This window comes from Paramacrobiotus metropolitanus, unplaced genomic scaffold, assembly GCF_019649055.1.
Source record: "Paramacrobiotus metropolitanus isolate TYO unplaced genomic scaffold, Prichtersi_v1.0 Parri_scaffold0000009, whole genome shotgun sequence".
NCBI classification, from domain to species: domain Eukaryota; kingdom Metazoa; phylum Tardigrada; class Eutardigrada; order Parachela; family Macrobiotidae; genus Paramacrobiotus; species Paramacrobiotus metropolitanus.
In genome coordinates this window covers 270,152-296,409 of record NW_026570229.1, presented here as the reverse complement: position 1 = coordinate 296,409, position 26,258 = coordinate 270,152, and the positions used below count along the sequence as shown (strand labels likewise).

Below are 26,258 nucleotides of genomic sequence, written 5' to 3'. Positions count from 1 at the left end.
ACACTACAACGGAGGAATATTAACATAACTGTTAATAAAAATGTCTCTGAAATGTTAAAAGCAGAACAGCGTCTCGCGGGCTGTGGAAATAGCGACAATCGTAGTACGCGATTCCGTCAGGTGTCAAATAACAAATTGCAGACTATGTTATTGGTCTGTCTTGTCCTTTCCTATAATTATATAAACACGAAAATGGCAACATGGCAAAGCGCAGCTCAAGTCGATGACAGCGAACCAGAAAGTGATCCGCTCCTAATCGCCATCAAAAGTGCCGGTTCTTAGCCCCGCGGTGTGCTCGTAGCTTCAGAATTTGGATATGGACGACTTCGTACACGTTAAAGGTTTCGAGGCATTTTTTTTACTTATATCCGTAACATCCCGCCGTATCTCATGGTATCCTCTACGTATCGCCTGTTGAACGGTGATTTCCTGTTCAGTGTGACTAGGACTGAAGGCGTCCTGGTCCACCTCTTCAAGAAGAGGACAGCAGTATTGGTTGAGTTTGCAGAACAACGGACCAAGTATTCACAATTTTTTTATCAGCAGATTTGCTGGGCCAAATCGACTTTATCGAAAGTTCTGAAAAACGATGCACACGGAAACAAATACGAATGCAGTATGCAATAGCACCATCGCCGACCAATAGCACCATAGCAAATAGCAGAACACATGCACAGATGCGCCGCATCTGTGCTGTGCAAGTTTGGACTGTGGGCCAGTATTCAACAAGCGAACGAATCACGAATCCCGGTTCACAACACAAAAAGCATTGATTCCTTGCAGGCAGTATACGGCTTTAAGCCATCTGGCCTAGTTCTGGGCGCCAGGATTGGCTGCATAAAATCACCAGATATTTCTCCATTGCTATTGCTGGCATTGCTCCTTAAAGGTGTACAATAGTAAGTACTAAGTACTAAGTACTAAGTACAAATTAAAAATACTAGTACATGTGAATGAACATCGCCCGTCAAGCTGTGCTCTTCTGCTATAACTCAGGTTATCATAGCGCACGAAACTTGTTTTGGTAATTGACTAATTGCCATTATACACAGCTCATTTTCTGGTTCTCCTTTTCATCCAGAGTATTCCAGACCGTAAAAATGCATCTGTACGAAGATATGCGACGATCAGTGTACGCATGGAACGCCGTGGACGTTGAGATTAATGGCAGGCTACAGCACGGCCACGTGATCGGCCTGGACGAGAACGAAAGCACTCCGCAGCGCTTGCTGGTCGATTTCGGATGTCGATCACAGCAGGCGGTGCTGGTAGAGTACGGGAAGGTCTGGGAATGTTCCTCACGACGATTCGGTGACCCAGTCAAGGGAGCTGCAGTGGAAGTGCTACTGCGTGACGGCCCGCACTGGATATGGTACCCGGGGAAAATGCTGATGCCCCGCTTCGACCACTTCGAGGAGGCAGCGCTGGTGGAGGTCATGGTGGACGGGCAGTAGCGTCGCGAACTCCTTCCCGAGGTACAAGTTCGCGGTGCCTGTGGAAAAGCTGGGAGGCGCGGGTTTCTGGCAGCGAGTCCTTTTGTCATGCAGACGTGCAGCGTGCCCAACGACTACTGGATGTTAGGGCGACCTGCAGCGACGTGGCTGCTGCAATACGTGGAAAAACAGTGCCAGGTGCACTTCGGCCAGGTCCTCAGCCAGACGATGCACTATCTGCGCCACCGGCAGGACGTGCTGTTGCCGGATGAAGATGTGGTGGTGAGTGGTTGTACGTTGTTGCCTATCCTCTGCGTGTATAATCATTATAATGCAGCCCCTTGGGTGGCTAGACAACTGCTTCACAGGCACTTCACAGGCACTTCGCTTAACACTATCCTGCTGAGTGCTGACCGACGAACGATGACCCAACACAGTCTGAAATGACAAATCGTTGAACGGTATCCCGTTGAACGACCTTTTGTGAACACCGACAACTTGCTGACTTCAGAAACCTAAGAAACCAAGAACTCTAAGAAACTCGAAAAACCTAAGAAAAAACAACAGGAAGCTGAGAAAACTCGAAAACTGACGTAACAAACCGAAAAACAAGTAGTCGGTCAACAAAAGGTTTCGGCAAAGGCCGCAAAGCGTCGTTCAACAATTTGTCGGCAGCTGGTAATTTAAGTCAGCAGTATGTCGGTCAGCGGACTGTTAACAATTCGGCGAATTGACCTGTTATCCACAATGCTTCACCAATAAATAAAAAGTCATGGAAATACTTGCCCCACTACCATATGCTCATACTTCTACGGTCTTTCATAGGCGATGACGTTGCGAAATGCCATGACGTACGCTCTCTCTCGCAATGAACACCTCGAGCAAGCCGAAACGTCGGCGGACGGTGAGCCCAAGCGGAAGACGCCGTCAAGTGTCGTAGAAAGTGGAAACTCCATATCGTTGCCGTTGGAAGTGCTGAAGGAAGTATTTCTTTCACTGGACACCGTTGACCGCGAACGTTGCCGGCGCACCTGTCATCTGTGGAACGCCATTCTCACCGCGGCGGACATGTACAGCGAGGTGCGGACAGGGCGGCCGCATGAAAAAACCAGGGATGGACACGTCATGTACGCCTGTATCGCCAAGCACCTCACGCCCGCCACCCGCACCCTCAGTCTGCGCGAAGACGGAACGTTGGCAAAACCGGTCTTCAGTTTTACGGGGGATCTCCTGCAGCGCACCGGCATCCGCCTCCACCGTCTCGTCCTGCGCCGCCGAGCGACCAGCCTCCATGAGCACGAACTGAAGGCATCGACATTGGGCGCCATGTCCTCCGCGATGACCGCGGGCTTGTTCTGGCCTCGGTATGCGTTGATGGCACGCTGTCAGCGGGTGATTGTCAAGGATTTCGTCCTTAGCGTGATGAATGAAGAGTTAACCGTTATGGAAATCCGCGTTCCCCTCGAGGTCCTCAGCGGGTGGTACGTCGATGTTGACGAAGTTGTGTAGCTGTCGGAGAAGCATCTGCGCAGTCAGGGGCCGCCGGTGAATGTGCGGCGCATAGAAGAGTGCATGCTCAATGGGATTATCAGTGCAGAGAGGGCCAGAGCAGTGAGAAAGGTACTATGTGGCTATGTGCAGGCGTGCATAGCGTCGTCATGACAGTTTTCCCACCCCGATTACAATGATCTTTTAAATGCACAAGTTTTTCAAACACGCGGATTACCGAAGCTTCTGACCTCCGCTCTTATTCGGATTTCCTACATCCACATTCTTAAATGCGAAGATGAATTTCTCGCGGGACCCCATTTCCGCTAATTTCGCTCAGTTTTAAAATGGCTTCGTTATACTTTTTAAACATTGTTGATTTAAAACACTGAAACTTAGCCCAAGACTTCGGACCCAACGTCGAAAACCGTTAACAAGTACCTGCTAATTTATATAGTTTCGGTAATTAATTCACTGATAATTTTGCAGATTCTGGAAACCTACCAAGCCGGGGATCCGCGTTTCAAGGAGCAGTATCGGGCACACCGATGGTCCTTGTACAATATGGCCTGCGTGGACGTTCGCCAGCTGAATCACTTCTGCCTGTGCGCCTTATCGCGCTGCATGGAGGACTGGGATGATGAGGACTATGTAACCAGCGATTCCGATGAGTAAAGGGCGCCTTGTTTTGAAGACGGCTTGTACGTTGAATGTTAACCATGTACACCAAAGTGACCGAACTGTCGTTTTCGCGCGCAGGACGCCGCGTACTTTGCTAGCAGATATTAGTTCTATTCTTGTATTTTTCCCGTTTTTGCACAAAAGTTTCACGGTTTTTCTTATTTTTCCTGCTCTGTACAGCCTGATCAACTTTGATGTTTTGTTCTCGGCTGCGCAGTCTGATGAAATGCATTAGCAAGAAGCACTGCGCAACCGCTGTGTTTTGTTGATTAAAGAACCGTAAGGTAAGGTTAGATAGGTTAGATAGCGGTTAGATAGAATTAGTAAGGTCAGATAGCGGTCTCGCCAAATAATAGCAGTGTCATCGCTATCTTCAGAAACCTGCAGCAGTGGCACAAAAATTACGAAGCGCTCGTACAACCCGGCAGAAAATCAGAGGTCTTCGGCTTCACCCGGTTCGCGTTCCTGATCTTAATGAAATCGTGCTCGGTGCTCTTTTCAAATCTGTGCAGTGTGCAGTAAATTAATGCAAAATCACTTGTGAAGGAACATCGTTCCGTCAAATTGTTCTCTGTTGTTATGGCTCAACTTATCATAGCGCACGCCTGAAGGGGCGCTGTCAGCAGCTCAAAACAGCAGTGACGGAATATCTGGTGATTTTATGCAGTCAGTCCTGCCGCCTAGAACCAGGCTACATGGTTTAAAGCCGTTTACTGCCCGGTCCCACGAATCGCTGCACTTTGTTTTTGTACTGTGAACCGGGACTGCGAACCAGGCTTGTTGTTACGTATGTTAATTGGCTATTGCCCGAATAAAAAGAAACAAGCGGGCATTGCGGCGTAGTGCATCGACTTCCTGCAGCCGCATCTCGATGCCAGCAACGGCTGTGTGATCTTATACTGGGCGCGACTATTGTCGCAGCGGGACCTCACTGAGAAAGCCAAGCTCCTCTGCATCAAAAATTTTACCAATATTTCGCAGTCGGCGGACTTTCTGGAATTAGATAAAAGCCAAGTACGAATCGCTGATAGAATAATGCTGCTTGCTCGTACTTCAGAAGCAGGTTTGGTTGATTTATGGAAACTGAGTGGCGAACACATTTCCGGCAGGTGTCAGAACTGCTCGACGCGGACGGTCTGCAAGTTGACAGCGAGGATATGGTAGCGGAGGCACTTCACCGCTGGCTGGACTGTGACGTTGACCGGCGTATGTCTGCCGCCATGGAAATGGCCTCCTTGGTTCGCGTGCCGTATCTCAGTCCCGTCTGCATCACGTCGCTGCAGACGAGCTCCACCGGGCACAAGTTGCATCAGGCCATGCATGCTGCAGCGGGACAGACAGGTCATCAAAAACGAATTGCATACGCAGGCAAAATCGTATAGGACTCGACTGGTGTATGTAAGGCAAAGGTTCTGAAGAAAACTGGCAGTACTTTGGTTTAGTGAGCGCCGATCGAGCTTACTAAGATGCACGCGTTGGGTTGTAAATTCAGAAATTTCTGTTGCGTTTGCACGAGGAAGCGTCAGCTGCGAGATCGAATTTCTAATTATCCCGTGAATCTAAATTATCTAATCACAGTATGCGCAGATCGCTAGAGGAGGCGTCGGGCACTTTGAGATTGTGGACATGGTTATTTCAGGGCGCGTTTTGGCTTATGTTAGTCTGGAGGAGCCAAGCCAGCAAAAGGTCTGTGTCAGTGCCTGCTGCCGTCTACCGAGCGAATCTTGTTTTCCGCGATGGGGCGAAGACGACTCGCCACGGAACTGGTTTTTGCTGCCGCAGGTGTGTCCAGCCTTCATTTCTCCATTCCAGTTTTTCTATGGAAGACAAGCTCTAGCCGAGCTCTAGCCAACTTAGAGCTGTAATAGTTAAGAGAAGCGACCCGGTACGTACATGGTACCAAACCCGTGTACATGCACGAAACCTTTCACTTTCGTGCACTTTAAATTATTTCTCGCATTGTTTTACAACATTCAAATGAAAACTTTGTCCCAGTTGGCACGAGAAGGGACCGTACATAACACACTCATGGCATTCCCACGCATTATTTCCAAACTTAAACGCTGAAACAAAAAACAAGTAGAGCGGCTCTCGCCCGTCCTTAAAAACAACTTCTTTCCAATCTCCTTTAACGTAACATTTGAATGTATTTCTGTGAGCGATGCTCGCATCCATACATATACATATCCATACATATAAAGGAACACTATTTTACAACATTCTCTAATCAGATTCCTTCTACGCACTGGCGTAAAACCGTTTGCGCACGTAAATTACATTTGGAAAATTATAACTAAGTAAATTCCAAACGTTTAACAAAGTCCTGTGTACCACAAGCTATTATAGACAGATCTTTAAAATTTTGCCTGTAAAAATGCATATTAGTATGCACTATGCAGATCGCTTTTACATCGAACCACGGCTCCAGCAGTTTTTAAATCTAAAATGAATTTCAAAAATTAACAAATTCATTTTATACTTTTAAAAATTAGTACCTCTCTGGTTCAGTGTGAAACGTCTTCATGTGCACAACAATGCATTTAAAACTTTTCGCCCATTTTAGTGCGCCATATCTCGGCAACCGGATGTTGGGCACCCAACCTTTTTCAGAACAGTAAGTGTATACAAACTATTTAGTTTAATTTATACAATGACATAAAGTATTACAAAAAAAATGATTCGGAGTGCGCGAAAGCAAAACTTGTTGTGTATGTATCCCCTTTTTGACTCTATGTACCGGGCCATTTTCCTTAACGAGAAGTTATACCGTGTTCGTGGTCTGCGCGGTAGAATCGCCTGTGCGCGATGCGCACAACGTTGATAGCAGAAACCGTTACAGCTTATAATAACCAAAATGGTTCTGCTACTTTTTTGCAACTCGCCATACTGAACTCATATTGTTCTCGATTGTAGATAAGACAGTATTCTTGCTGTATGAGCAGTTTGAAAAAATCAGTTTTTCGAAACCTGACAATGGTATAACTTCTTCTTAAATGGGTTACACGAGTAGCCCTCTTTTACGACCAAAGGTTCCGTTAGCCTCCGCTCAGTTGCTGTGAATACAGGAGCCAACAGCGTTCTATCTCTGGCTATAGCCAGTGTGTCAGTCAGAAAACCGGTTTTCGCGCGAAATCGTCTGCGACGGCCCATTGAATACACGGCAACTGTGCGGAGGCTAAAACCATTTCCGCTCGTGCAAGAGGCACACTAGATGGGCCTTCGTCGAGGTAGGTGCCAAACCGGTGCCGGATGCCGCCATCGGTTTGTGTGACGCCGGATAACCGCGTGGCCGTATTGGCCTACGATCGTCTGTACGTCTACGACCACGCCCACCCCACATGGACGACACTACCCCGGTTGCCGGGGCCTTTCGATGTGGGGCAGCCGCACTGCTTGGCGCTGGGAATATCGTGCAGCTGAATGAATCTGTCGCGGGATTCCTTCATAGGCGATGCGAGCATGGAGTGGAAATACGGGCTGCTAGCGCTGAGGATGGAGCGGTGGCAGGGAATCCATGGGGACACCGTCTCCATACCTTTCACGTATACTTCAGGGAGACACGGAGAATCGGACATGATCTTTCCCCGAAACATGTACCAGTCGTAAATACCTAACTCTTTTAAGAAATGGGTGGACGTGGAAATACACACGAGTATCTGCGATAAGAATAAACGTTTCTTATTCCTCCAAGCCGACTGATTGTTTGTATACAGTACGCAGTTGAACATGCTCACGTAATGCAGTACTTCATGAATGTTTTTATGCTTCACACTCTGTACGATCGCGATTCGATTGTAAAATAAACTGATATGAGAAGTTTAATCGCTTCGCGTAAACCAATCAACCGCCGTACAGATTGTACATCGAGCGAGCGACTCTCTTAAGCAGCATAGCTGCGGGCATTTCTTGCCAGTATCGTCAGCGCGTTGTAGTACGGTAGTATTCTTAATAATTTCAGTAAAACGTGGCTATTACGCTCCGTAATGCGTACTGGGCATTATCACACTCAGCGGAGTCATAAGCGATTTAAAAACGATAGGATAGCTTTAAGCGCACTGCACTGGCTGTGCCATAGAGAAAACGATAATAAATTATCTTATTTATATCATATCGTGCCTTTTACGCCCCATCCGGCTGCGGACTGCTGTGGTAGTGTATGACACACTATGATTGGTTTGGCTTGTTGGTCTATTACTTGTACAAACGAGTTGAAGGTCCATCTCCGGGAACTATCGACCCGGTCTTTAGGTACAAGCAGCTTGTTATAACGCACCGGCACGGCATAGGCACAAACAGCCTTTAGTGACTGCCATATTAAACTCTATTTTTTTGCACATTCATACCGTGATTAATACAGAGCACCGGTGCGACTGCCTGTACCAGATACCTACCCGTTTGCACAATTGAGATTCTTACCTAACAGTATCTGAAATAAATAACGGTTGCCAAATTCTTTCACATGTAGCGGCAAAAAATGCAGCATGCTGTTCAACTACAAGTCGAAATTGCCGGCAGGCTTGCATTTCAGTTATCCGGGTCTACTGGAGCTGTCTACGACCAGTTGGGTGACTGTGCCGCTCACAAGATTGTAAACTACAGCAGGTTCTCGTAACCGTTTGGATACAATCGCACTGTTTTTTGAACCACCCAAATTTTGAGCGTGTTTTCGCGGATAATTCATAATATTATTGTTTTGACGCTTTCGTTTAAATAGAGACGTAAAATTTAATCATTTTCAACGACTCCGAGTCCCATGGATCACGACGTATACGTAAAAGGCACGGAGACCGCGTCGGAGTGGATTCCCTGTCACCGCTCCGTTTTAAGCAAGCACAGTCCGTATTTTGCCGCAATGTTCGCATCGCCAATGAAGGAATCTCGCGAGAAATTCGTTCAGCTGCACGGTATTCCACATAACGTGTTGAAACAGTAAGTGGTGTTTCAGAAGCAACGGCATCGGAACAATAATTCTATCAAAGTGTATTATAATTTTGTTAACGAGGAGAGGCAACCGGGGCGTGTGATGTTTGGCGACCGCACTTTGCAGATTGGTCGGTTACATGTATTCGCATGACATCGCTATCGACGGCGATAACGCCCTCCCGCTGCTGCAAACATCGGAAATGCTGGATATGCCGCACATTGTGGAGGCCTGCAAGGAATTTCTGGCGTCGCATCTCGACTTGACGAACTGCTGGAGCATTGCGCACTGGGCGGGAATGCTGTCTCATCCCGATTTGGCAGAGAAAGCCCGAGTGTATCCCTACGAGAATTTTCTCGATTTCTACCGGACTCAGACCTTTTTCGAGTTGGACAAAAACAAGGTGGGAACCACAATAGTTGACGCCCGAAATCAGGCCTTATTCCGCTTAGGCCAGTTGTCCCTAGCGTCCCTTCACTTATCGGAATACAGTTGAATACTCACACATTACTGCATAAAATGTGAATATTAAAATCTGTCAGGTGATGGAATTAATCAGCTCGGACGATCTGCAAGTGGACAGCGAAGACCGCGTTGGAGAGGCGCTTTTTCGTTGGTTGGACGTCACGGTCGCCGAACGAATGTCCGCCGCCAAGGACATGTTGTGCCTGGTGCGCGTTGCTTATCTCACCGCCGGCTTTCTCAAATTCTTGCAAGGAATTTCCTCGGGAGTGTCCTTCTGTCAGGCCATCTATCAGTTGCTAGCTGAACGGCGCCATTACAAGCCGCGCAACTCCTATCGTACGTCTGTGACGGTAGCGCGTCATTTTCCTGACCGTGATTTTCCTTCCCGACAGTTCGCTTTTCGACAACCTCGATGACCGACGTTGTGTTCATAATTGACCGACAGCCAACTTATAGGTCTGGTTATTGGGTTTATACCCTTAAGAGCTCTTCGAGCGTTTAAGATTGCTTTGTTTCTGTACTCTCTTAGCTTTCGTAGTATCTTTCTTAGGTAAGTAACATGAGCTTTTTTCCTCAGGTTCTTAGGTACCTTAACAAGTTTTCTTAGGTTTTTTTCACTAGTGAGGAATTAGTTGTTCAGTAACCTGTCGGCCATCGAATACTCTAACTGCTTAACAACAAATTGTCGGGAAGGACTTTGTCGGTCCGCAAAATGTCGTGCGTAGTTTGTTGTTCAGGATGTAGCGGTCAGTACTTGTCGATTTGACTCTGTCGCTCTGTGTGCATGCTTTGCGTTCTCACATCCGGTCCGTAATGTTAAAACTGAGGCATTGCAGAGCCGACCGTGGTTTACATTACCGCGCCTAATCCAGATCATCCGAACCCAGTTACAAAAAGTGTGCGTCGGACTGGCTGCAGCGACCCGGCAAGGCACTGCCGGGGCCGGTGCTATCCGCAGTGGAGACAGCCCTGCCGGCCGCCGTCAGAGTTAAAAGGCTTTATGCCGTCCGTTGTCGTGACGCCCGACAATCGTGTCGCTGTGCGCGTCTGCCATCGCCTCTACGTGGGCTCGCATCGCATCTACGTGTACGAGCCCGTCAGGCGCACGTGGGTTGCATCTTCGGATCCAAAACCCCGTGATGGCTTATCGGCTGCCCTTTTCTGCTCTGACTGTAACTCATTTGTTTTATCGCTTCTCAACGGAAATTACTGTGTAATTGCCAACAATCGGCAAATTGATTGCTACGACGCACAGACCGCTTGTTGGCTACAAATACGGAATGACTTCTTGGAGAAGAAGAAAATCTATTTCTGGAGCATGGCCCATGTCGTGTGGCAAGATTGCCTGTACGTGTTCGGTGGGTGTAAAAGAAAGCGTGGGATCGACTGGATGCCAGTGAACTGGGCATTTCGCTACGATCCCTCCAGCAACAAGTGGAGCCGGTTGGCCCCGATGCCGACGGCGCGCTATACGGCTTCGGCCTGCGTCGGCGCGAACGGGCTAATTTACGTCATTGGTAAAAAAATGTGACGCTCAGTATAATGTAAAGTTGCTATAGACGCTCATATCCGGGATTTCGGGTGTAGGCGGATGCGAAAGTCACTATGAGAGGAACGCGGAGATGGATGATTATGAAGAAGTCTTCCACCGCCTGGCTTGTGTGGAGACTTACAATGTGGCACGGAATTGTTGGCTGAAACGAAGTAGGTTAAGGCCATTTTTAAGGTTTCTTCAGTGCGTCAAAACAGCCATTTGCTATTTTGCCGCAAACTGCATTTAAACACCTTTTGCGATTTTGCCATCCATACTGCGGCAAATAGCTAATGGCTATTGTAACGCACTGTGCGGCAAAATAGCAAAAGGCCATTGTACCGACCATAGTGCGGTAAAACAGCAAGTGGCTGTTTTGCCGCAAACACTGCGGCAAAATAGCACTTCGAAAAAAGTGAGACCATTAGTGAGTCGGCGAAACAGGTGTAAGTTGATGGTGTGGACTGTGGAGTCGAAAGTGGATCGAACGGCTTGTACTGTGGCTAATGGTAGAAGCGGGCAAACGCCACACTTGGCTGGCAAATTACAGCCGTTGAACGGCGTTCCAAGTTCGTTTGTTTTGTTAACACTAGTTGGCTCGCTAGTTACAAATATTTCTTTTAAATTCCAATTTGAAGATTTTCCTGATACTTCCTCTCGCGCACAGCAGAGTTCCCATTGCAAGTCACTAGTTTTACAATTGAGGCTAGCGATATAATTCGATAAAATACAGCGAACTTTGACCTTTTTAACAAACTGTGATGTTTTTTCCACCTCATAAAAATTTTAGCGACATCCAAATTTAACCAGTCGGGCAGAACCGTCACCACGCGGTCCACGCCACCTACTGTCTTCTGATTGGTTGCCATTTTCAGCCGTTAAGTGGCATATTGCGTATGCGCACTTCTACCAGTGGCCACAGTTCAAGCCGTTCGATCGACTTCGACTCCAAACCATCAACTTACACCTGTTTCGCCGACTCACTACACGTATCGTTCGTCAAATGCGCGCGCTAGGGGTTTGATCTTGGCCGCTGACCACAGGTCCTATGCTGCACAAGCGGTCCTTTCCACGCTTAGCTGTTGTGGATGGAAAAGTGTACGCTGCCGGGGGAATTATAACCAAGTTCAGAACTAATATTGGTGACTGGACTGAAGTGGTGGAGTGCTACGACGAACGGACGGATAGGTGGAGCAAGGTGCATAACACATTGCCCATCAGACAATACTACGCCGTTGCCGTTGTGCCGCAGTATTTGCTCCAGCGATGGGACGACAACGGAGACGAAAAGGGCAACGAGCACGCCTTCATCAAAATCAGGAACGCGAATTGGGTGTAGCCGACGGCCTCCGATTTTCTGCCTGGCTGTACTAAAACTTCGTCATTTCTTAACACTGTTTGTTTGTTACTAGCAGCAATACGGACGGCGGCCCATAGACTCGTATGTTAAAATTTCCCGTAGACTTTGTATAGGACTGTTTGCCATAGACTGTATGTTATAACGATCCCGTAGACTTTGAATAGGACTGTTTGCCATAGACTTGTGTGCAGGACTGCCTGCCATAGAAATCTATGGTTAAGGCGAAAGGGCACCACTGCTGGGCGGGTGGCAGTTAGCGCTGACTTCCAGCAAAAATACTGAAATTTAAAATCCAAATTTTTAAAGTATGCGGTGAGTTCGCCACTTGTGATTTTGTGTTGGTTCTCGGTTCTTGATTAGTGTGACAGTTTTGTTTGCTGATTTCTGTTCTTTGCCAGACTGTTTCTGACCTCATGATATCAGCTGCAATAGTTTTTGTGGAAACTGATTGCGTGTTTCCATTGGTTGTGCTGCTGGAAGCCTTCTCCCATTTGGATACTCAGACGCAGACGGGATTACGCAGTTTCTAGCGTGGAACTTCATCGTGGAATCACCTGTGTTGACGGCCTGCATCGTTGTTTGTTGTTGTGCAGCAATATTGGTTGCTTTTAGGCAAATATTTCGCGGCCACCACCGAATTTTATCTGTGCTGTTGTTTTGCAGCGTCGTTGTGATCGGTGCAGACGGTTAACTGCGTGGCCTCTCCTTCACACACGTTCCTCATCCTTCCCGAATTTCTCCTCGCCTTCCAGAAACCACTCAACGAAAGGTAAGCCGCCTTGCTTTGCATGTGGTTTGTGTTCAACTGTTTTTAACACTGATGGATTTGTGGCAAGTGCAAGTGGAGTGCTGTTGCCGCATTTCGTATCTTTATATTGTCTCATATTTAATATGTGTTCTCATGTTCTCTCATGTTTTCTTATTTTCTCTCATGTTTTCTTAAGCTTTCTCATGTTTTTTATGGTTTTGTTTTGCAGAAATGTTGACAGTCGAGGTAGCTGTTCCTTTCAAGAACTCCACCGTCAAAATCGGGGTGGAAGGTTCCTACACGGTAATTCGGGAACCGAAACAATTCAATTTATTCTTTGACGCTGGTTTTCATGGTGTTGTGGCCTTTGTAGTTGGAGCAGATTCGGAACATGATTTCTGCAAAAATTCAGGCTCGTGTTGAGTCGATCAAGATTGGCGGTGAGAAAACTCGAAAGTCAAAGTAGTCCACGTGCTATTTCTTTACATTTCTTGTAGAAGTAACGCACAACAAAAACTGGACGACGACGAGGCTCAATAAGACTCAATTTGCGCCGGGCATGGTCTTATTTGCATTTGATACGCCATCTGGACGCCATAGCCCAACGCATTTCTCTCCGGCTCCAGTCAGTCCTGCGCCATCACCCTCCGTCTCGGCCCCTGCTCGGGTCTATCAGCTGGTCCATCCGTACCGCTCACCGTCACACGCCAGATCTTCGGCAGGGTCCATCCCGTTGGCACGCTCGCTTCTGCCAGGGGTCCGATCTACGTCCCGAGCTGTGTCCAACGCTGCTTCCACGGGGAGCCGGCCGAGCCGCCCTGTAAGCGTCATGGAGTCTCCGCCGGCACCGGCAACGTCACGCAGCCGTTCACCAGCAGAGTCCATAGCTAGCCGTACACGCAGCGCTCGTGCCTCAGATGCCAATCGGTAAATAAGACATTTGTTCCGTTTTGTAGATGGCCCTACTTAATAACAAGTTGTTCTGTAGGTCCGCACCGGCGGCAAAGCCTGGAAATCAGCTGATTTCACTGCGGAACAACATCGGCTCTTCTCGGACTCCCGTCACGGCACAGCCTGGTGCATCAGCGGCGTCGGCTGTGGGATCTGCTCGCGCTCTCGACGGCGATTATCCCGTCGACGTTATCCGGACCATCGTGGTCGAAAACAAACGTCTGCCGGTAGTCACGTTTACGGATTGCCTGATGGACTGGCCGGATATAAACACTGAAGAAGTTTTCTTCGAGGAGTCGACTGCCAAACTCGAAGACCTGGTCGATCTGCGTCGAGAAGGGACGGGATATGCTAAGGTAGTTTCCAGTGAACAATCAGCATGTACCCCCTCATAAACCCCTCGGACGTGTCTGTGGCCAAGTCCACGGACCCGTCTCTGAATACCCCCTCATAAACCCCCTCGGACGTGTCTGTGGCCAAGTCCACGGACCCGTTTCTGAATACCCCCCTCATAAACCCCCTCGGAAAGGCTTACGCATATAATTCCTAACTAACTCTTTTTTGCAGATTGCCGAAGATACCGAGGCACGGAAAAGAGCGCATCAAGGGACAAAGTTCTTCCAGTGCCCGTTTTGCCTCCAGCTTCAAGGGACGCCAGGTCACCCGGACAACATGGTCCGGCATGTGTTCGGAACGCAAGGACAATATCCCTGCAAAGACTTCTGCAATGGTCCGTTCCGTTCGGAGTATCTTCTCGGCAGAATTGCGTTGGAAGCACTGGAAGTGCCGTTCCCTTATGTCTACAAGGATGAAGACAATAACATCATCGACCGACAGTTTCGCGAGTGGCCGGAATCCACAGCAGACATTGTCTTGCGAATCCGGCCTGAAGATGAAGCCGATGCCGAGCGGGCGCGCCGGGACAACAATGTGGTTACGGATGATGATGACGAGTCGGACGACGAAGATGGAGCGGAAGATGACGAAGTGGCCGAGTCGGACGACGAGGATGGGACGGAAGAAAAAGAAATGGTCGAGGAAGGCGAAGCGGCCGGGGAGGACGGAAGTGCCGAGGAGGACGAGTCGGACGACGACGGCAACGCGGACGAGATGGACCCACTGGCCGGAGCGGACGAAGTGGCCGAAGCGGACGCTGAGGAGAAATCGGATGGTGACGTAGGACGGTCGGGTGGCCGGGGACGAGGCCCTCGCGGAGGACGACGGGGGAGAGGCGGTCGTGAGGCACCGCGGGCGCGTCCTGTACGGAAGTGAGGAGAAGATGGTCGCGTATGACTGCAACACTCCAGCCATGACATCTTGTATAGTCTTTTGTTTTGGTTCATCCCGTGTTTAAGGGAATGGTTATCACTGTATTACTTCTTTTTTGTAAAACATGTTATCGTTGTACAGTGTGACAAATGAACGGTCTGTTTTGTTTTCAAACCAAAGAAACTGCAACGTGCGAAACAATCACGGGTCAAACGGTTGTTATGGTTTTCCGTTCAACTGTAAAATTTGTACGTAAAATATCAGCATAAAGAATTAAACGGTTCATATTTTATTAAAATAAATCCAGTAGCATTAGTATACGCACCTTGTTGGAATCCAAAGTAAGTACTTCGCTTTTACTATTATTTTGGTCACTTAAGTGCATTGGTTCATCTTATTGAAAACTGAATGAAACATTAAATTTTAAGGAAAAACAAAATTACTAACAAAAACTGTGAACCAGGTGAGACGCCGAACACTAAGCCTTCTGTAAATAAATTTCTACAAATGAAATTTAATGTAAAAGTGCGAGAGGAATGGATTTTCAGCGAACTGCACATTCGACAGGTGGCTAAAGGCATTGCAATCAGCAGCTATTCATGCACTGCGTCACAAGTGACCGAAATATGTATAGTGAAAGTGAAGTATGCACCCGTCACTAATTGTGACGTAACGCCAACAATAGCAGAAGAGAAAAGGGGCGGAGCGAGCGCAACTCAGCTCCCACACACATTATCTTGAGAACCATAATTCGAGTTTTCGCTCAAGTTCTTCATTCTGAATTCATTGCAACCATAACCAGAAATTTTACGATGGATGACTTTGAAATTCCGAATTTTTTTGATTTCGACTTTGACAATGTTATAAGCATGCAACAGCCTGAACTTGGTAACAATCCTGTGGACGCTGATCAGCAATATGCATTTGATATGCAGCAGATGTTTGCCGAGCTTGCAGAGAACTCTCCAAGTACGAGCGATATGCCGGCATCTATGGAAGTGCTGCAGACCGGGTTTGCCGCAGTAGCTGACGAGGTCGGTAGCGGGATGCAGTGGGATCAGTTATTTGCCATTTTGGGACCAATGTCAAATAAAGCACCTGTTGCTGATGGTTGGTAAACACATGTTGTTTGCCGCTATAACGACAGGTTTCGTTTTGTCAAGTTTTATTAGCACGGTAGATTTATAACTACTCTAGTTCATTGATTTGTAGAGGGAGTGAGTGAAGCGGGTACTATGTTGTTTGGGAAGACCACGCTGCTGAATATCCTGAGAGACAACCGGAACGAAGCACACACTGTACGCCTGGAAACGCCCAGAGATAACGTGGAGATCAGCAGCGATCAGTTCGTAGCGTTTTTGGAGTACATGCTGTCCTACCAGAGCAAACTTGATTCGCGAAACCCATCACCGAATCCCTTTCAAGAGAAGCGCCCATCGTCAGACTTTCAGTGGGACGTCCTCGGAAAACCTTTGCGCGGGGGCTTCAGAAAGCAACTCTCCGGAAAGAAAGAAGTTACATTCCGCATCGAGATCGCTGCCACCAGTTTTCGCACTATTCGCATGGAAGTCTGTAAGAACTTCCGGTTTGCGACTCCCGACAAGCTTCTTGCACTACTGAGTAGCTTTGTGTCGGTCACGAACCGCGGCTCGGCGGGTGAGTTATGTACGATTTTGTTTATTGATCATCTTTATCTAGTTGCTTTTGTAGAATTGCCGATATGGTTCTGGGACCAGTACATGGTCGAACTGAATCGCGAAATCCAGCTATTTCTGCCAGACTTCTTGAAGCAGGATCTACAACTCCGTGTGAAGGAACAGCTTCTTAAACAACTGCCTAATGGCTGTTACTATGGGATTTTGTTCAAGTATTCCATTTTCATGAGAGACTACAGTTTGCGACAATTATGGGATCTACGAACGACAGTATTGAAGCGATTTTTACATAAAGTCGAAATGTGAATAAAGCATGACACCGTGCCGTCATTTTATTTTTAAACAACTGACCCCCTCGGGTGTTTTCCAGGGACAAGAATTTATAAAATCTCAATAAATATCAGATGATGAACTAAAACTAGTTGCTGCCGGAAAGGTGTCGACTTTCACGTCCCGCCGTTGTCCTGCAAAATGCACAGTAATTAGATTCTCGTAAAACAATGAACGGTTTCGGCTTACCGCGGTCATATTGCGAACTGTCTGGTTCCAGTGGTCCGTCTGGAGCACTTTTCCAAAAGCATCCAAAATTACGAAAAACGTAAACATCGCAAACAACAAAAAGTAGAAAACGGCGACAACGATTTTCTCTAGTCGCTTTTCACGGCGATGCAGGTCCGGCATCATTGCTTGGAGGTTAGCCATCGCTAAAGATTTTTGTAAACACGATTCAACATGAGTGAGCTGTGGGGGTGGGCTAACATGTATGGAAAAGAAAATTTTCACAGGAGTAACGTGTGAAAAAGAGGTAAAATGCGTAGCATAGAGATGGTATAAAATCTTCAACCGGGCATAGTGAATCTTCATTTGTGGTATTCAGGTTTCTTATGCAATGGAGTCTTACGGTACATGTGTCTATAGCACAGTCGAAAGCCGTCTGTTGACATATCCAGTTGAAAGGTTTAATTCTCACATCCGTATTCCCCGTCGGTTGGCCGAAGCCGGTTACATCTACGTGCCCGACTAGGGTTGTGTCTGCGTCAAGTGTTTCTGTTGCGGTCACCGTCTGGCGTCCGCTGACTGGGGCGACGATTTCTGGAAGGAGCACGCGACATACAATCCGGACTGTCGGTACTTGCAAGCCCTGCGACCGGCGTACGCGGCGAAGCTTCGGGATCTGAACCAATATTGGCAGGAGTACTAACTGAATGTGCGTTTTGATTGTGTTGATCCCAACATCAGTGCTTTAATGAACTTTGTTTTACAGTACAAATGGCTCCGTATAATCCTCGGATGGCGCACTATCTTGCCCGTCTAAACAGCTTTAACCATGTCAAGAACCGGCTGTTTACCACACAGACAAAGGAGGACATGGCTGCTGCGGGATTTTCCTACACCTGGTCCAACCTCAGCCACTGTTATCACTGCGGACTGGGATTGAGGGATTTACTACCGTACGAACAATTTGACGTTCACCATGCCCGCTACCGCCCTCATTGCCCAGTGGTTGTCAGTCGTCTTGGTCCGGAAGCCATTGAAGAGATTCGCGACCTAGAGAAGAGAGCCAACGCTACCAGTTACCGTGTCAAAGATTTGTAGGACCGGCAAGGGCCGAGCAACGGTTTCATATGTTTCTGCTGCGAAGAAGACGCTCTACAACCTCCCAAAGACATGAAAACGACCGAAGAGCGCTTGGCATCCTATCCAGACAGCTGGAAATCTGAGATAGTCCATCCAGTGCGACTAGCTGCAGCTGGATTCCAGTGTAATTGGGGGAACACGGCTGAGTGCGTGTATTGCGGATTGGTAGTGGACAACTGGAAAAAGGGCGACGATCCGGAGGAGGTCCACCGTTCCCGGCAGCCTGAGTGTAAAAGTTTGTGTTGTTTGTATTAAAGCACATTAGTGCTCTTTTTAATTCATCATTTTCGTCATCATGTATAGTGTTTTAAAAGAACACCCGCGCTTTCAGGCGCCCTTTGGTTTGTGTGTTTGTGGGCCGACAATGTCGGGTAAAACGCAGTTTGTGCTGTCTTTAATTAAAAACCGCGCGCAAATGATTTGTCCGTTTCCCGATCGAGTAGTGTACTTTTATGGTGAATGGCAAAAATCGTTTGATGAAGTGCAGGATTCCGTTGATTTCGTCAAAGGCATTGAGACTGTCTTTGAAACACCGAATTTTTTTTACCCCAATCTGCACACGTTGTTGATTATCGACGATCTGGCTAGTGATATCTGTAAAGACGTGCGCTGCTCAAACTTGTTCACGCGTGGCATTCATCATAAAAACGTTTCGGTTGTGTGACTGTTGCAAAACCTTTATAAGCAGGGAAAGTCGATGAGAGACATCAGGCTCAATTCCCAATATCTTGTTTTATTCAAAAATGTGCGTGATATTAATTAAATTAAACTGCTCGCGCGCCAAACTGGGCTCAATCAGCTGCCGGAGGCGTACCGCAAAGTTACATCCGAGCCGTATGAACCGCTCATTATCGATATGCGTTCAATGTGCCCGGAGTATTTAAGGGTGAGATCACACTCACTTCCGACACAGTCTATGCGGATATTTGTGAAAGCCAATTCCAACGATATACCGAAACCATGTCGGAACGCGTGAAAGCCCTTGCCCCATTTTTAATTACCTTGAAAGGCCTGAAGCCAAAACAGCGCCGCGTCTTGATGGGATTTGTCAACAAGCCGCAGCTTAAAGCCTTGGAGGAGATTGCCGTCAACATCATTAAAAATACCGTCAGCCTGTCGTTCGCCGATCTCGACAAGTGTAAACGTCATCGCAAAGCATTAAAGCTGTTAGCGCTGCGACGGTACCCAATGAAAGCTAAAAAGCGGATTTTGCAGCAAGGCGGATTCTTGGGTGCTAGTCTACCTGTTATAGCCGGTGTACTGACCTCGTTAATTGGTAATGGATGAGTATTTCATTGTTCCTCGCCGCGTTATGGAGGAGCGACTTCATGAAAAGATTCAAGTCAACCGCGAGCCTCCGGAAGCCAAAGCCGTCGTCTTATTAGACAGTTTAGTTGCCGAAACCCTACAGCGAAAAGATATAAGCGAGTACGAGAAAGCCAGTCAACTATCTAGTATACTGGAACGATTCCTTGCTCTGAAACAAAGAGTGATGCCCGATGAAAATCCGGTTGAACCACCCAAATACCAACCGCCAGTACCCCCATCACCCCTAAAGAAACCTCGACCCAGTCGACCCAAAGAGAAGCCTGATGAACCAATACCCATTCCGCGCTTGCTGTCACGTGAACAGCAAGGAGGCATGAAGCGCAAAGTTAACTGGATAACGTTGTCGTAATGTCTGGATTTTTGCCGTCAGTTATTCGGTTGTGCCGATTTTTCAAGATCAACTGTGTGTCAAATTGTTGCAACGATGGATCGCTTGATGAAGAGATACCTAGACCCCCATCATCCCGGAAGTTTTGGCGGCGTCGAGCGCTTTCGAAGATCACTAAAGACCAGAGCGAACAAACGGAAAGCCGAGGAGATGTTGCAAGAGATCGATGCATACACTGTCACCAAAGAAAGCCGGACACGATTTCCACGCAATCCAGTGATAGTTACCAATCTGCGGCAGCAGTACCAAGCTGATTCAGCCGATTTGTCCAAATACTTCAAGGAAAATGATGGCATCAAATATCTGTTATTTGTGATTGATTGCTTCTCCAAAATGCTAAGCGTCCAAGCCTTGAAGACAAAGACCGGTAAAGAAACACGTGACGCTCTCCAGAAATCCTTTGAAGAATTGGGTCGACCGGAAAAGCTACAATACGACAAGGGCACTGAAGTGTTAAACGCAACTGTCCGGGCGTTTCTCAAAGAACACGACGTACAATTCTTTACTTCGCAAAACGAGGATGTGAAATGTGCCATGGCCGAACGAGTGATTGGAACGATTAAATCACGGATTTTTCGGCTATTTCGCTACCGTATAAGCACCCGGTACATTGACAAATTATCAGATTTTGTGCATTCGTACAATCACTCGGTGCACAGCGCTCATGGAATGCGACCCGTTGATGTCAAGCAGGAAAATTCGTTGCTCGTGTTCAACAAGATGTACCCGGCTGTGAAAGTAAAAAAACCACGGTACAAGTTGATGATGCGGTGCGCATTTCCATCCGGAAAGGCAAAATGGAAAAGGGATACACGTACCGATTTAAGGAGTAGATATTTTTTATTAAGCAAATCATTCCGCACCCAGTTCCGGTCTACCTTTTGAAGGACTATCAAGACAACACCATTGAAGGAAAGTTATACGAACCCGAGTTATCGCTGGTGCGCAACGTTACTGACAAAGATCATACTGTGGATTTTATTGTCAAGCGCCGTGGAAAGAAAGTCCTTGTGCGTTGGTTGGGATACGGACCGGAACACGATCAGTGGATACATGAAAAATGTTTGAAGGTGCGCCATTCTACTTAACGCTGCCCAGTGATGTGGCTAGCGATCCTGCCAACACGCCTTTTATTTGGACTACCAAGCTGTAACATCCGATCACCTTGAAAGGGAAGTGGGAAATGGCACTGGTGGAGCTGCAGTATCTGAATTCTTTTTATACACTACCCGTTGAGCAGAAAATCCAACTGGATGTTGTGCGAGAATTTTATTTGAAGAAAGACGGTGAATTTATCGACATCCCAAGATATGTCAGTGCCCAAAAAAGCATTGTTGTGCCACCGGGCAATTACAAGAACGCTGAGCTGCTTCTGCAAACCATCAACACGCTGGCCCCTGTCATAAAAACGCATTTACTGGACGGAAAAGTGATTCACGATAGAAGTGCGCTGCTGAACAATAAAATGTTTGAAGTGCAGTTCTTTACGCCAACCAACCATAAGGTGAAACTCAGCATTGGGAATGACCGGGTATCCGTCAGCTTTCCGCCTGAATCTTGGACCCTGCAAAAGATTCTGGGTTTTGATCAGAGCCAATTCGAGCCGAACGTTTCTGCTGAATCCATTGACACCGCCCAAGATCAGGCAAGAGCTAAATACTCAGCATTCTGGGACAAAGCTCCGCCACCGAAAACAACTACGTTCATTTCCGACCGGCCCAACACTTTCCTGGGAAACCAAAGCTTATTCGTTTACAGCGACGTGGCTGACTATGGTTTGATCGGAGACACAGCGGCGCAATTTCTGCGTCCCGTACCTATTAGAGGCGAAGTGAATAAAACCGTGGAAGCACGTTTCGACATTCCGCATTATGTTCCTTTTCTCCGACAGCATTTTTAAGCCATTAAACTGATTATTGCCAATGATCTCGGAGACGAAGCTAAGTTCCAGGCGGGAAAATCGCTTGTCAAGCTGCACTTCCGCCCGCAACGGTTATATTAAAAATGCCTTTTGTACAGTACGTGCCTGATCCTCGGCGGTACGACGACGTGTTCGTCAGCCAAACAGGAGGAAGCGCCCTTATTCGGTACCGCGGCACACTGCAAAACGGTTCCGGCCTCCCACAGATTCTGAAGAGTTTGTTCGCCAGAATATCGTCTTTCGCCAAGCCTATAATCCGCCAGGCCGCACCGCATGCCAAAGCTGCGTTGGATGCCGCCACGCCCCATTTGCAAGAAGCTGCTACCGGGGCCATTAAAGAGGTTGCTGATAGAGCTAAAGAGAGCATCAGTAAACGCTTAGCACCTCAAGAAGGAAGTGGTATCCGTAAGAAACGCCGTGTTGTACGCAACCGACAACGCATTAAACGCATTCCTCCGACGATTATCGCGGATTACTATTAACTATGGCTCTGCTCATGATGGAAAATTCCGAACCGGCAATGCAATTGGAGAATCAGCTCTTTGCCTTACCAGCTACGTTGACCGACCGTTGGCGCACCGAGCATGAAAAGCTGAACCCAACAACGATTCTCACAGATAACGGCCCAGCGGGCGATATCAATTTCTATATTCTGCCCAGTACATCTGGTCTACTTAGCTTGGCGGATATGATTCTGGAACTGGAGGTTGGCATCAAAGTAAAGAAAGGAGCTGGTGATTGAACGCTGATGACCAACACCGCCAATGTGGCACCCGTCAACAATTTTCTGCACTCACTGTTTTCATCATGCCACATTACCGTGGTCAATCGACTGATCTCGGATGCCGCTACATTTTACCCATATCGGGCGTACATGGACTCGACGCTTTGCTATTCGGTAGATGCACAAAAAAGCCAGTTAACATCAGCCGCTTTCTACCCCGACACCGCCTCCAAGATGAATGACGAAAAGGACAACAAAGGCGAAGTCAATCGCAAGGCCTTGTTTGCTGGCAGCAACTACGTGCAACTCTCTGGAAAAATCTTTGAGGACCTGTTTGACCAAAGCAAACCGCTGTGCACCGGCGTGCCCATCAATAATGCTTGGTAATGAGTCGGCCAGAATTTTGTTTGCGAGTGTGGGATACCGATGCCACCAAGCAGTTCAAACCATTCATTCGGAATGCGCGCTTGTCCATCCGCCGATACATTTTGGCACCAGACTTTATGACGGCTTGGCCGCGGAGATGCTGAAAAAAACTGTCAAGTATCACATTGAACGCGTGGTGATGCGGGTGTCGGATATTCCCCAAAAAACTCAAAGTACCGTGGTGAGCAACCTCCAGATCGGGCAGATTCCCAAAGTAATGTTCGTCGGATTCCTGGAAAGCGATGATTTTCACGGCAGCCTCAAAACTAATCCCTTCAACTTTCAACATTTCAACATTACGCAGATCAGTGTGGAGGTGGACGGTCAGAGCTATCCAACAAAACCTTACACTGCCGACTTTGGGCGTTCGCAGTCGCTGGAGTGCTACGATGGTTTACTGGACACCCTGGGCCACCGAACGCATCCTCAAAACAGCGTCAATTTCAATCGGACCGCTTATAACAATGGCTACACGTTCTTTGGCTTTGACCTGACACCGGGACATACTGGAAAAGGACCGCTCACTTTGGTGAAACAGGGCAATTTAAGCGTGTCGGTCAGCTTTGAGAAGCCTCTGGATAAAACAGTCATGATGGTCGCCATGTTGGTGTACGACAGCATTATTGAAATAAACCAGCATCGCCAGTTGATTGCGGACTTTTCAACATGAACACCGACCAGATTCTGAATGCACTGCAGTCGAATCCGGCTACAAAGACAGTGCTACGTGGAGTTTACGCCAGCAACGAAGTGCCTAGTGAACTTTTGCCCTACCCTGGAGCGGCGGTGGTCAACATTGATCCAGCGGACTAAGACGGATCGCACTGGATTGCTTTCTATCAAGAAGAACATGGCCTTTTGGAAGTGTTCGATTCGTTTGGGAGGAAACTGGATTCGTATTCCGAAGACTTTGATAATTTGATTTCATCAAATCGGATTATACAGCAGTCCGAACAATTTCAATCTGAATATTCTACCGTGTGTGGGCAGTATTGTTTGTTTTTTATTCTTCGGCGTGTTAGCGGCGAGTCTTATACCAATATTGTGCATTTGTTTACCGATAACCGAGCAAGCAACGACAAAATGGTCTGTCAGTATGTTAATTCGGTTTTTGACATAAATACCAAAGTGATCGACGATGCATTTATCCGTCAGATATGTAAACGCATTACAGAAAAAAAAAATAAAGAAAAAAACTGACCGCGTTTAATGAATTAAGACCCAAATGAGAACAAAGAAAAAATTAAACATTACCGAAGAGCATTACGGACAGCGCTTAAATGAGCTTAGCAAACATGGCACGAAACTCCAGGGCATTAAGTTCCAAATACCCTTTAACGTCCAATCCAATAACTTGCCCAATGTCCACTTGATCAGCTTCCAGCAGAACAGCCTCCACATAGCGCGACTCCAAAATAGCTTTTTCAGCTGCAGCCCATTCGTCATCGTCGGCACTCCCGCACACCATCTTGCCTTTTCGTCCACGCATCTGGTAGATGAGCTCCGTGAACTATTCAGCCACTTCCTTTACAAAACAATGCACATGGACTACTGTACAACACAGGGAAATAAGAACTCACTTCTTTCAACTTGTCGTATGCCAGAGCGGACTTTAAGGTCATTGGGACGTGGTTGGCTTCGTCCACAACAAAAAGCTCTTTCAGTAACGTCATGTCCACCACCAGCTCCTTCAGTCCTTCGTAAGTTTTGAGTCCAAAGGTCACACCCGCTTTGGTCGGAATTAGGTCCCCGTTGTTCCCAAGTGTATAACGACGGACGGTGGTCGTGTTGACACGGTTGTAGCGCCCCCATCCAAAGTACAGTCCACTTTCCAAGGCATACAAGGGCGCCAACTTGCCGTCGGTACCGCTGCTAAGCTGGGAAATTTTGTCCAGGTCGGCCTTTCCGCTCATAATCAGTGCACACAGACGCATGAATCCGGGTTTCTTGACCGTGATGGACTTCTCAAGGGTGCGGCGGTAGGTGTCGTCGCTCTGCTTCTTCCATTCACCAATGACGATGGCAGAGACTCCGTCCTGGAAGCGGGCGTACGCATACTTCTCGAAACCAATCTTGTACACGTTGGAACCTTCATGGATGAACGCAAGGCGGGGATGCTTGGTGATCTCTGTCTCTTTGAACTTCTTGGTCAGGTTCAGCTTGGCGTCGTCCATTTCCGGAGCGCGGCGCTTTGCAAATGTTCGTGGCTTCAGCGGCGTAGCAGGAATCTCACGGGCGGCTCCACTGGTTGAAGGCTTTGGGGACATGGTGCGCTCGGACGAAATAAAATCGGGAATAAACTCCATGGCGTTGATGCAGAGAAAACTGTTAGAGAAAATTGAAAAAAACACTGAACAACTAAAGTGGCAAACTACACTCGCTTGAGCTTTTTATGGGTTGTCCGTCATCCGAAAAGTTCGTAAAAAGGTTTTTTCACAGCACCTTGCTGTGAGTTTCAGGAAAACTTCGCACTCGTACGTGCGCATTTAGGATTTTTCACCAGCTTTTCGTAGCGTTCTGTTGCGCATTTTAGGGAAAGTTTGTATCGGAACGTACGTGAAAAGACTTTTTTCACCCCGTTTTTCATAGCATTCAGCTACGCGTTTTTTCCAAACGTGGATCCCCGCCAAAGTACAAAAGAGTAAGGTTATTAAAGTTCAGTGGGTTCAGTTCAAAAATGGCTCTTAGTTGTGTTCTTGATGCTGATTGGTTTGTTATTAACCAACAGAAGTTCATGAAGCAGCTATCGTTCTTTTGTCTTGAAAAAGGAGAAGTGGGACTATATACTTTTACGCTACCGCGCGGTGCCTCTCATTGCGCAAGAGATTTGGAAAAGCAGGCGCGCAATTCTCATGGATTCATTTGGCACACCTACGGTAAATCGCCACAACCAGACGGCGGTAGTGTTTGAAGATATTTTTGAACGAACCGGACGTCCAGCTGACGTTACCTTCTACGCCAAATGGTTGGAAAAGTGTCGCCTCCTGGAAAAGTACTTGCCGGAAGTCATCAACTTGGAGGACTATCATTGTCCAACGTTTCGACGACTGACTTCTGCGGTGCAAACCACCCAGCGAAAGGCTCTCAACTGTTGATTGTGGTTGCATAAGAATGGTACGGATCACCAATGTTGTGGCCACCGCAAAGCTGAACTGCCAACTGAACTTGAATGACATTGAAAAACGCTTGCCGTTGGCTCAATACATCCCTCGATCCTTTTCCGGGCTCCTCCTGCGTCGTATACTACCGCCTAAAGCGCATTGTCAGCTGTATGTCAACGGTAAAGTGACCGTGAACGGCGGAAAGGATTTGGTCGAATCGCGTTTTCTT

The 26,258-nt window shown here is 47.5% G+C and overlaps 3 protein-coding genes across 6 annotated transcripts; all 3 read left to right on the top strand.

Annotated features, from left to right (window-relative positions):
* Positions 1 to 7,619: 7,619 nt before the first annotated feature.
* LOC129583022 (kelch-like protein diablo) lies at positions 7,620 to 12,642 on the top strand. Of its 4 annotated transcripts, none has more exons than XM_055474710.1 (7): positions 7,620 to 7,850; positions 8,118 to 8,531; positions 8,650 to 8,926; positions 9,066 to 9,324; positions 9,825 to 10,505; positions 10,576 to 10,692; positions 11,563 to 12,642. In XM_055474710.1, the coding sequence occupies exons 2-7, from the start codon at positions 8,356 to 8,358 to the stop codon at positions 11,856 to 11,858; spliced, it is 1,806 nt and encodes a 601-aa protein (XP_055330685.1). In that variant the 5' UTR covers positions 7,620 to 7,850; positions 8,118 to 8,355; the 3' UTR covers positions 11,859 to 12,642. The 4 variants fall into 4 exon arrangements, 3 of the variants coding, with proteins under 3 accessions (XP_055330685.1, XP_055330684.1, XP_055330686.1); XM_055474709.1 differs by having other exon boundaries at positions 7,637 to 7,751; positions 8,068 to 8,531; XR_008689711.1 differs by lacking the exon at positions 7,620 to 7,850 and having other exon boundaries at positions 7,887 to 8,531; positions 11,563 to 12,191; positions 12,278 to 12,642.
* Positions 12,335 to 15,128, top strand: LOC129583023 (uncharacterized). The gene is made up of 7 exons (XM_055474712.1): positions 12,335 to 12,456; positions 12,543 to 12,648; positions 12,857 to 12,930; positions 13,001 to 13,067; positions 13,125 to 13,554; positions 13,616 to 13,934; positions 14,146 to 15,128. The coding sequence occupies exons 3-7, from the start codon at positions 12,859 to 12,861 to the stop codon at positions 14,848 to 14,850; spliced, it is 1,593 nt and encodes a 530-aa protein (XP_055330687.1). The 5' UTR covers positions 12,335 to 12,456; positions 12,543 to 12,648; positions 12,857 to 12,858; the 3' UTR covers positions 14,851 to 15,128.
* Positions 15,129 to 23,025: 7,897 nt separating this feature from the next.
* LOC129582898 (uncharacterized protein F54H12.2-like) lies at positions 23,026 to 23,598 on the top strand. Its single transcript, XM_055474524.1, has one exon. The coding sequence runs from the start codon at positions 23,026 to 23,028 to the stop codon at positions 23,596 to 23,598; it is 573 nt and encodes a 190-aa protein (XP_055330499.1).
* The last annotated feature ends 2,660 nt before the right edge of the window (positions 23,599 to 26,258 follow it).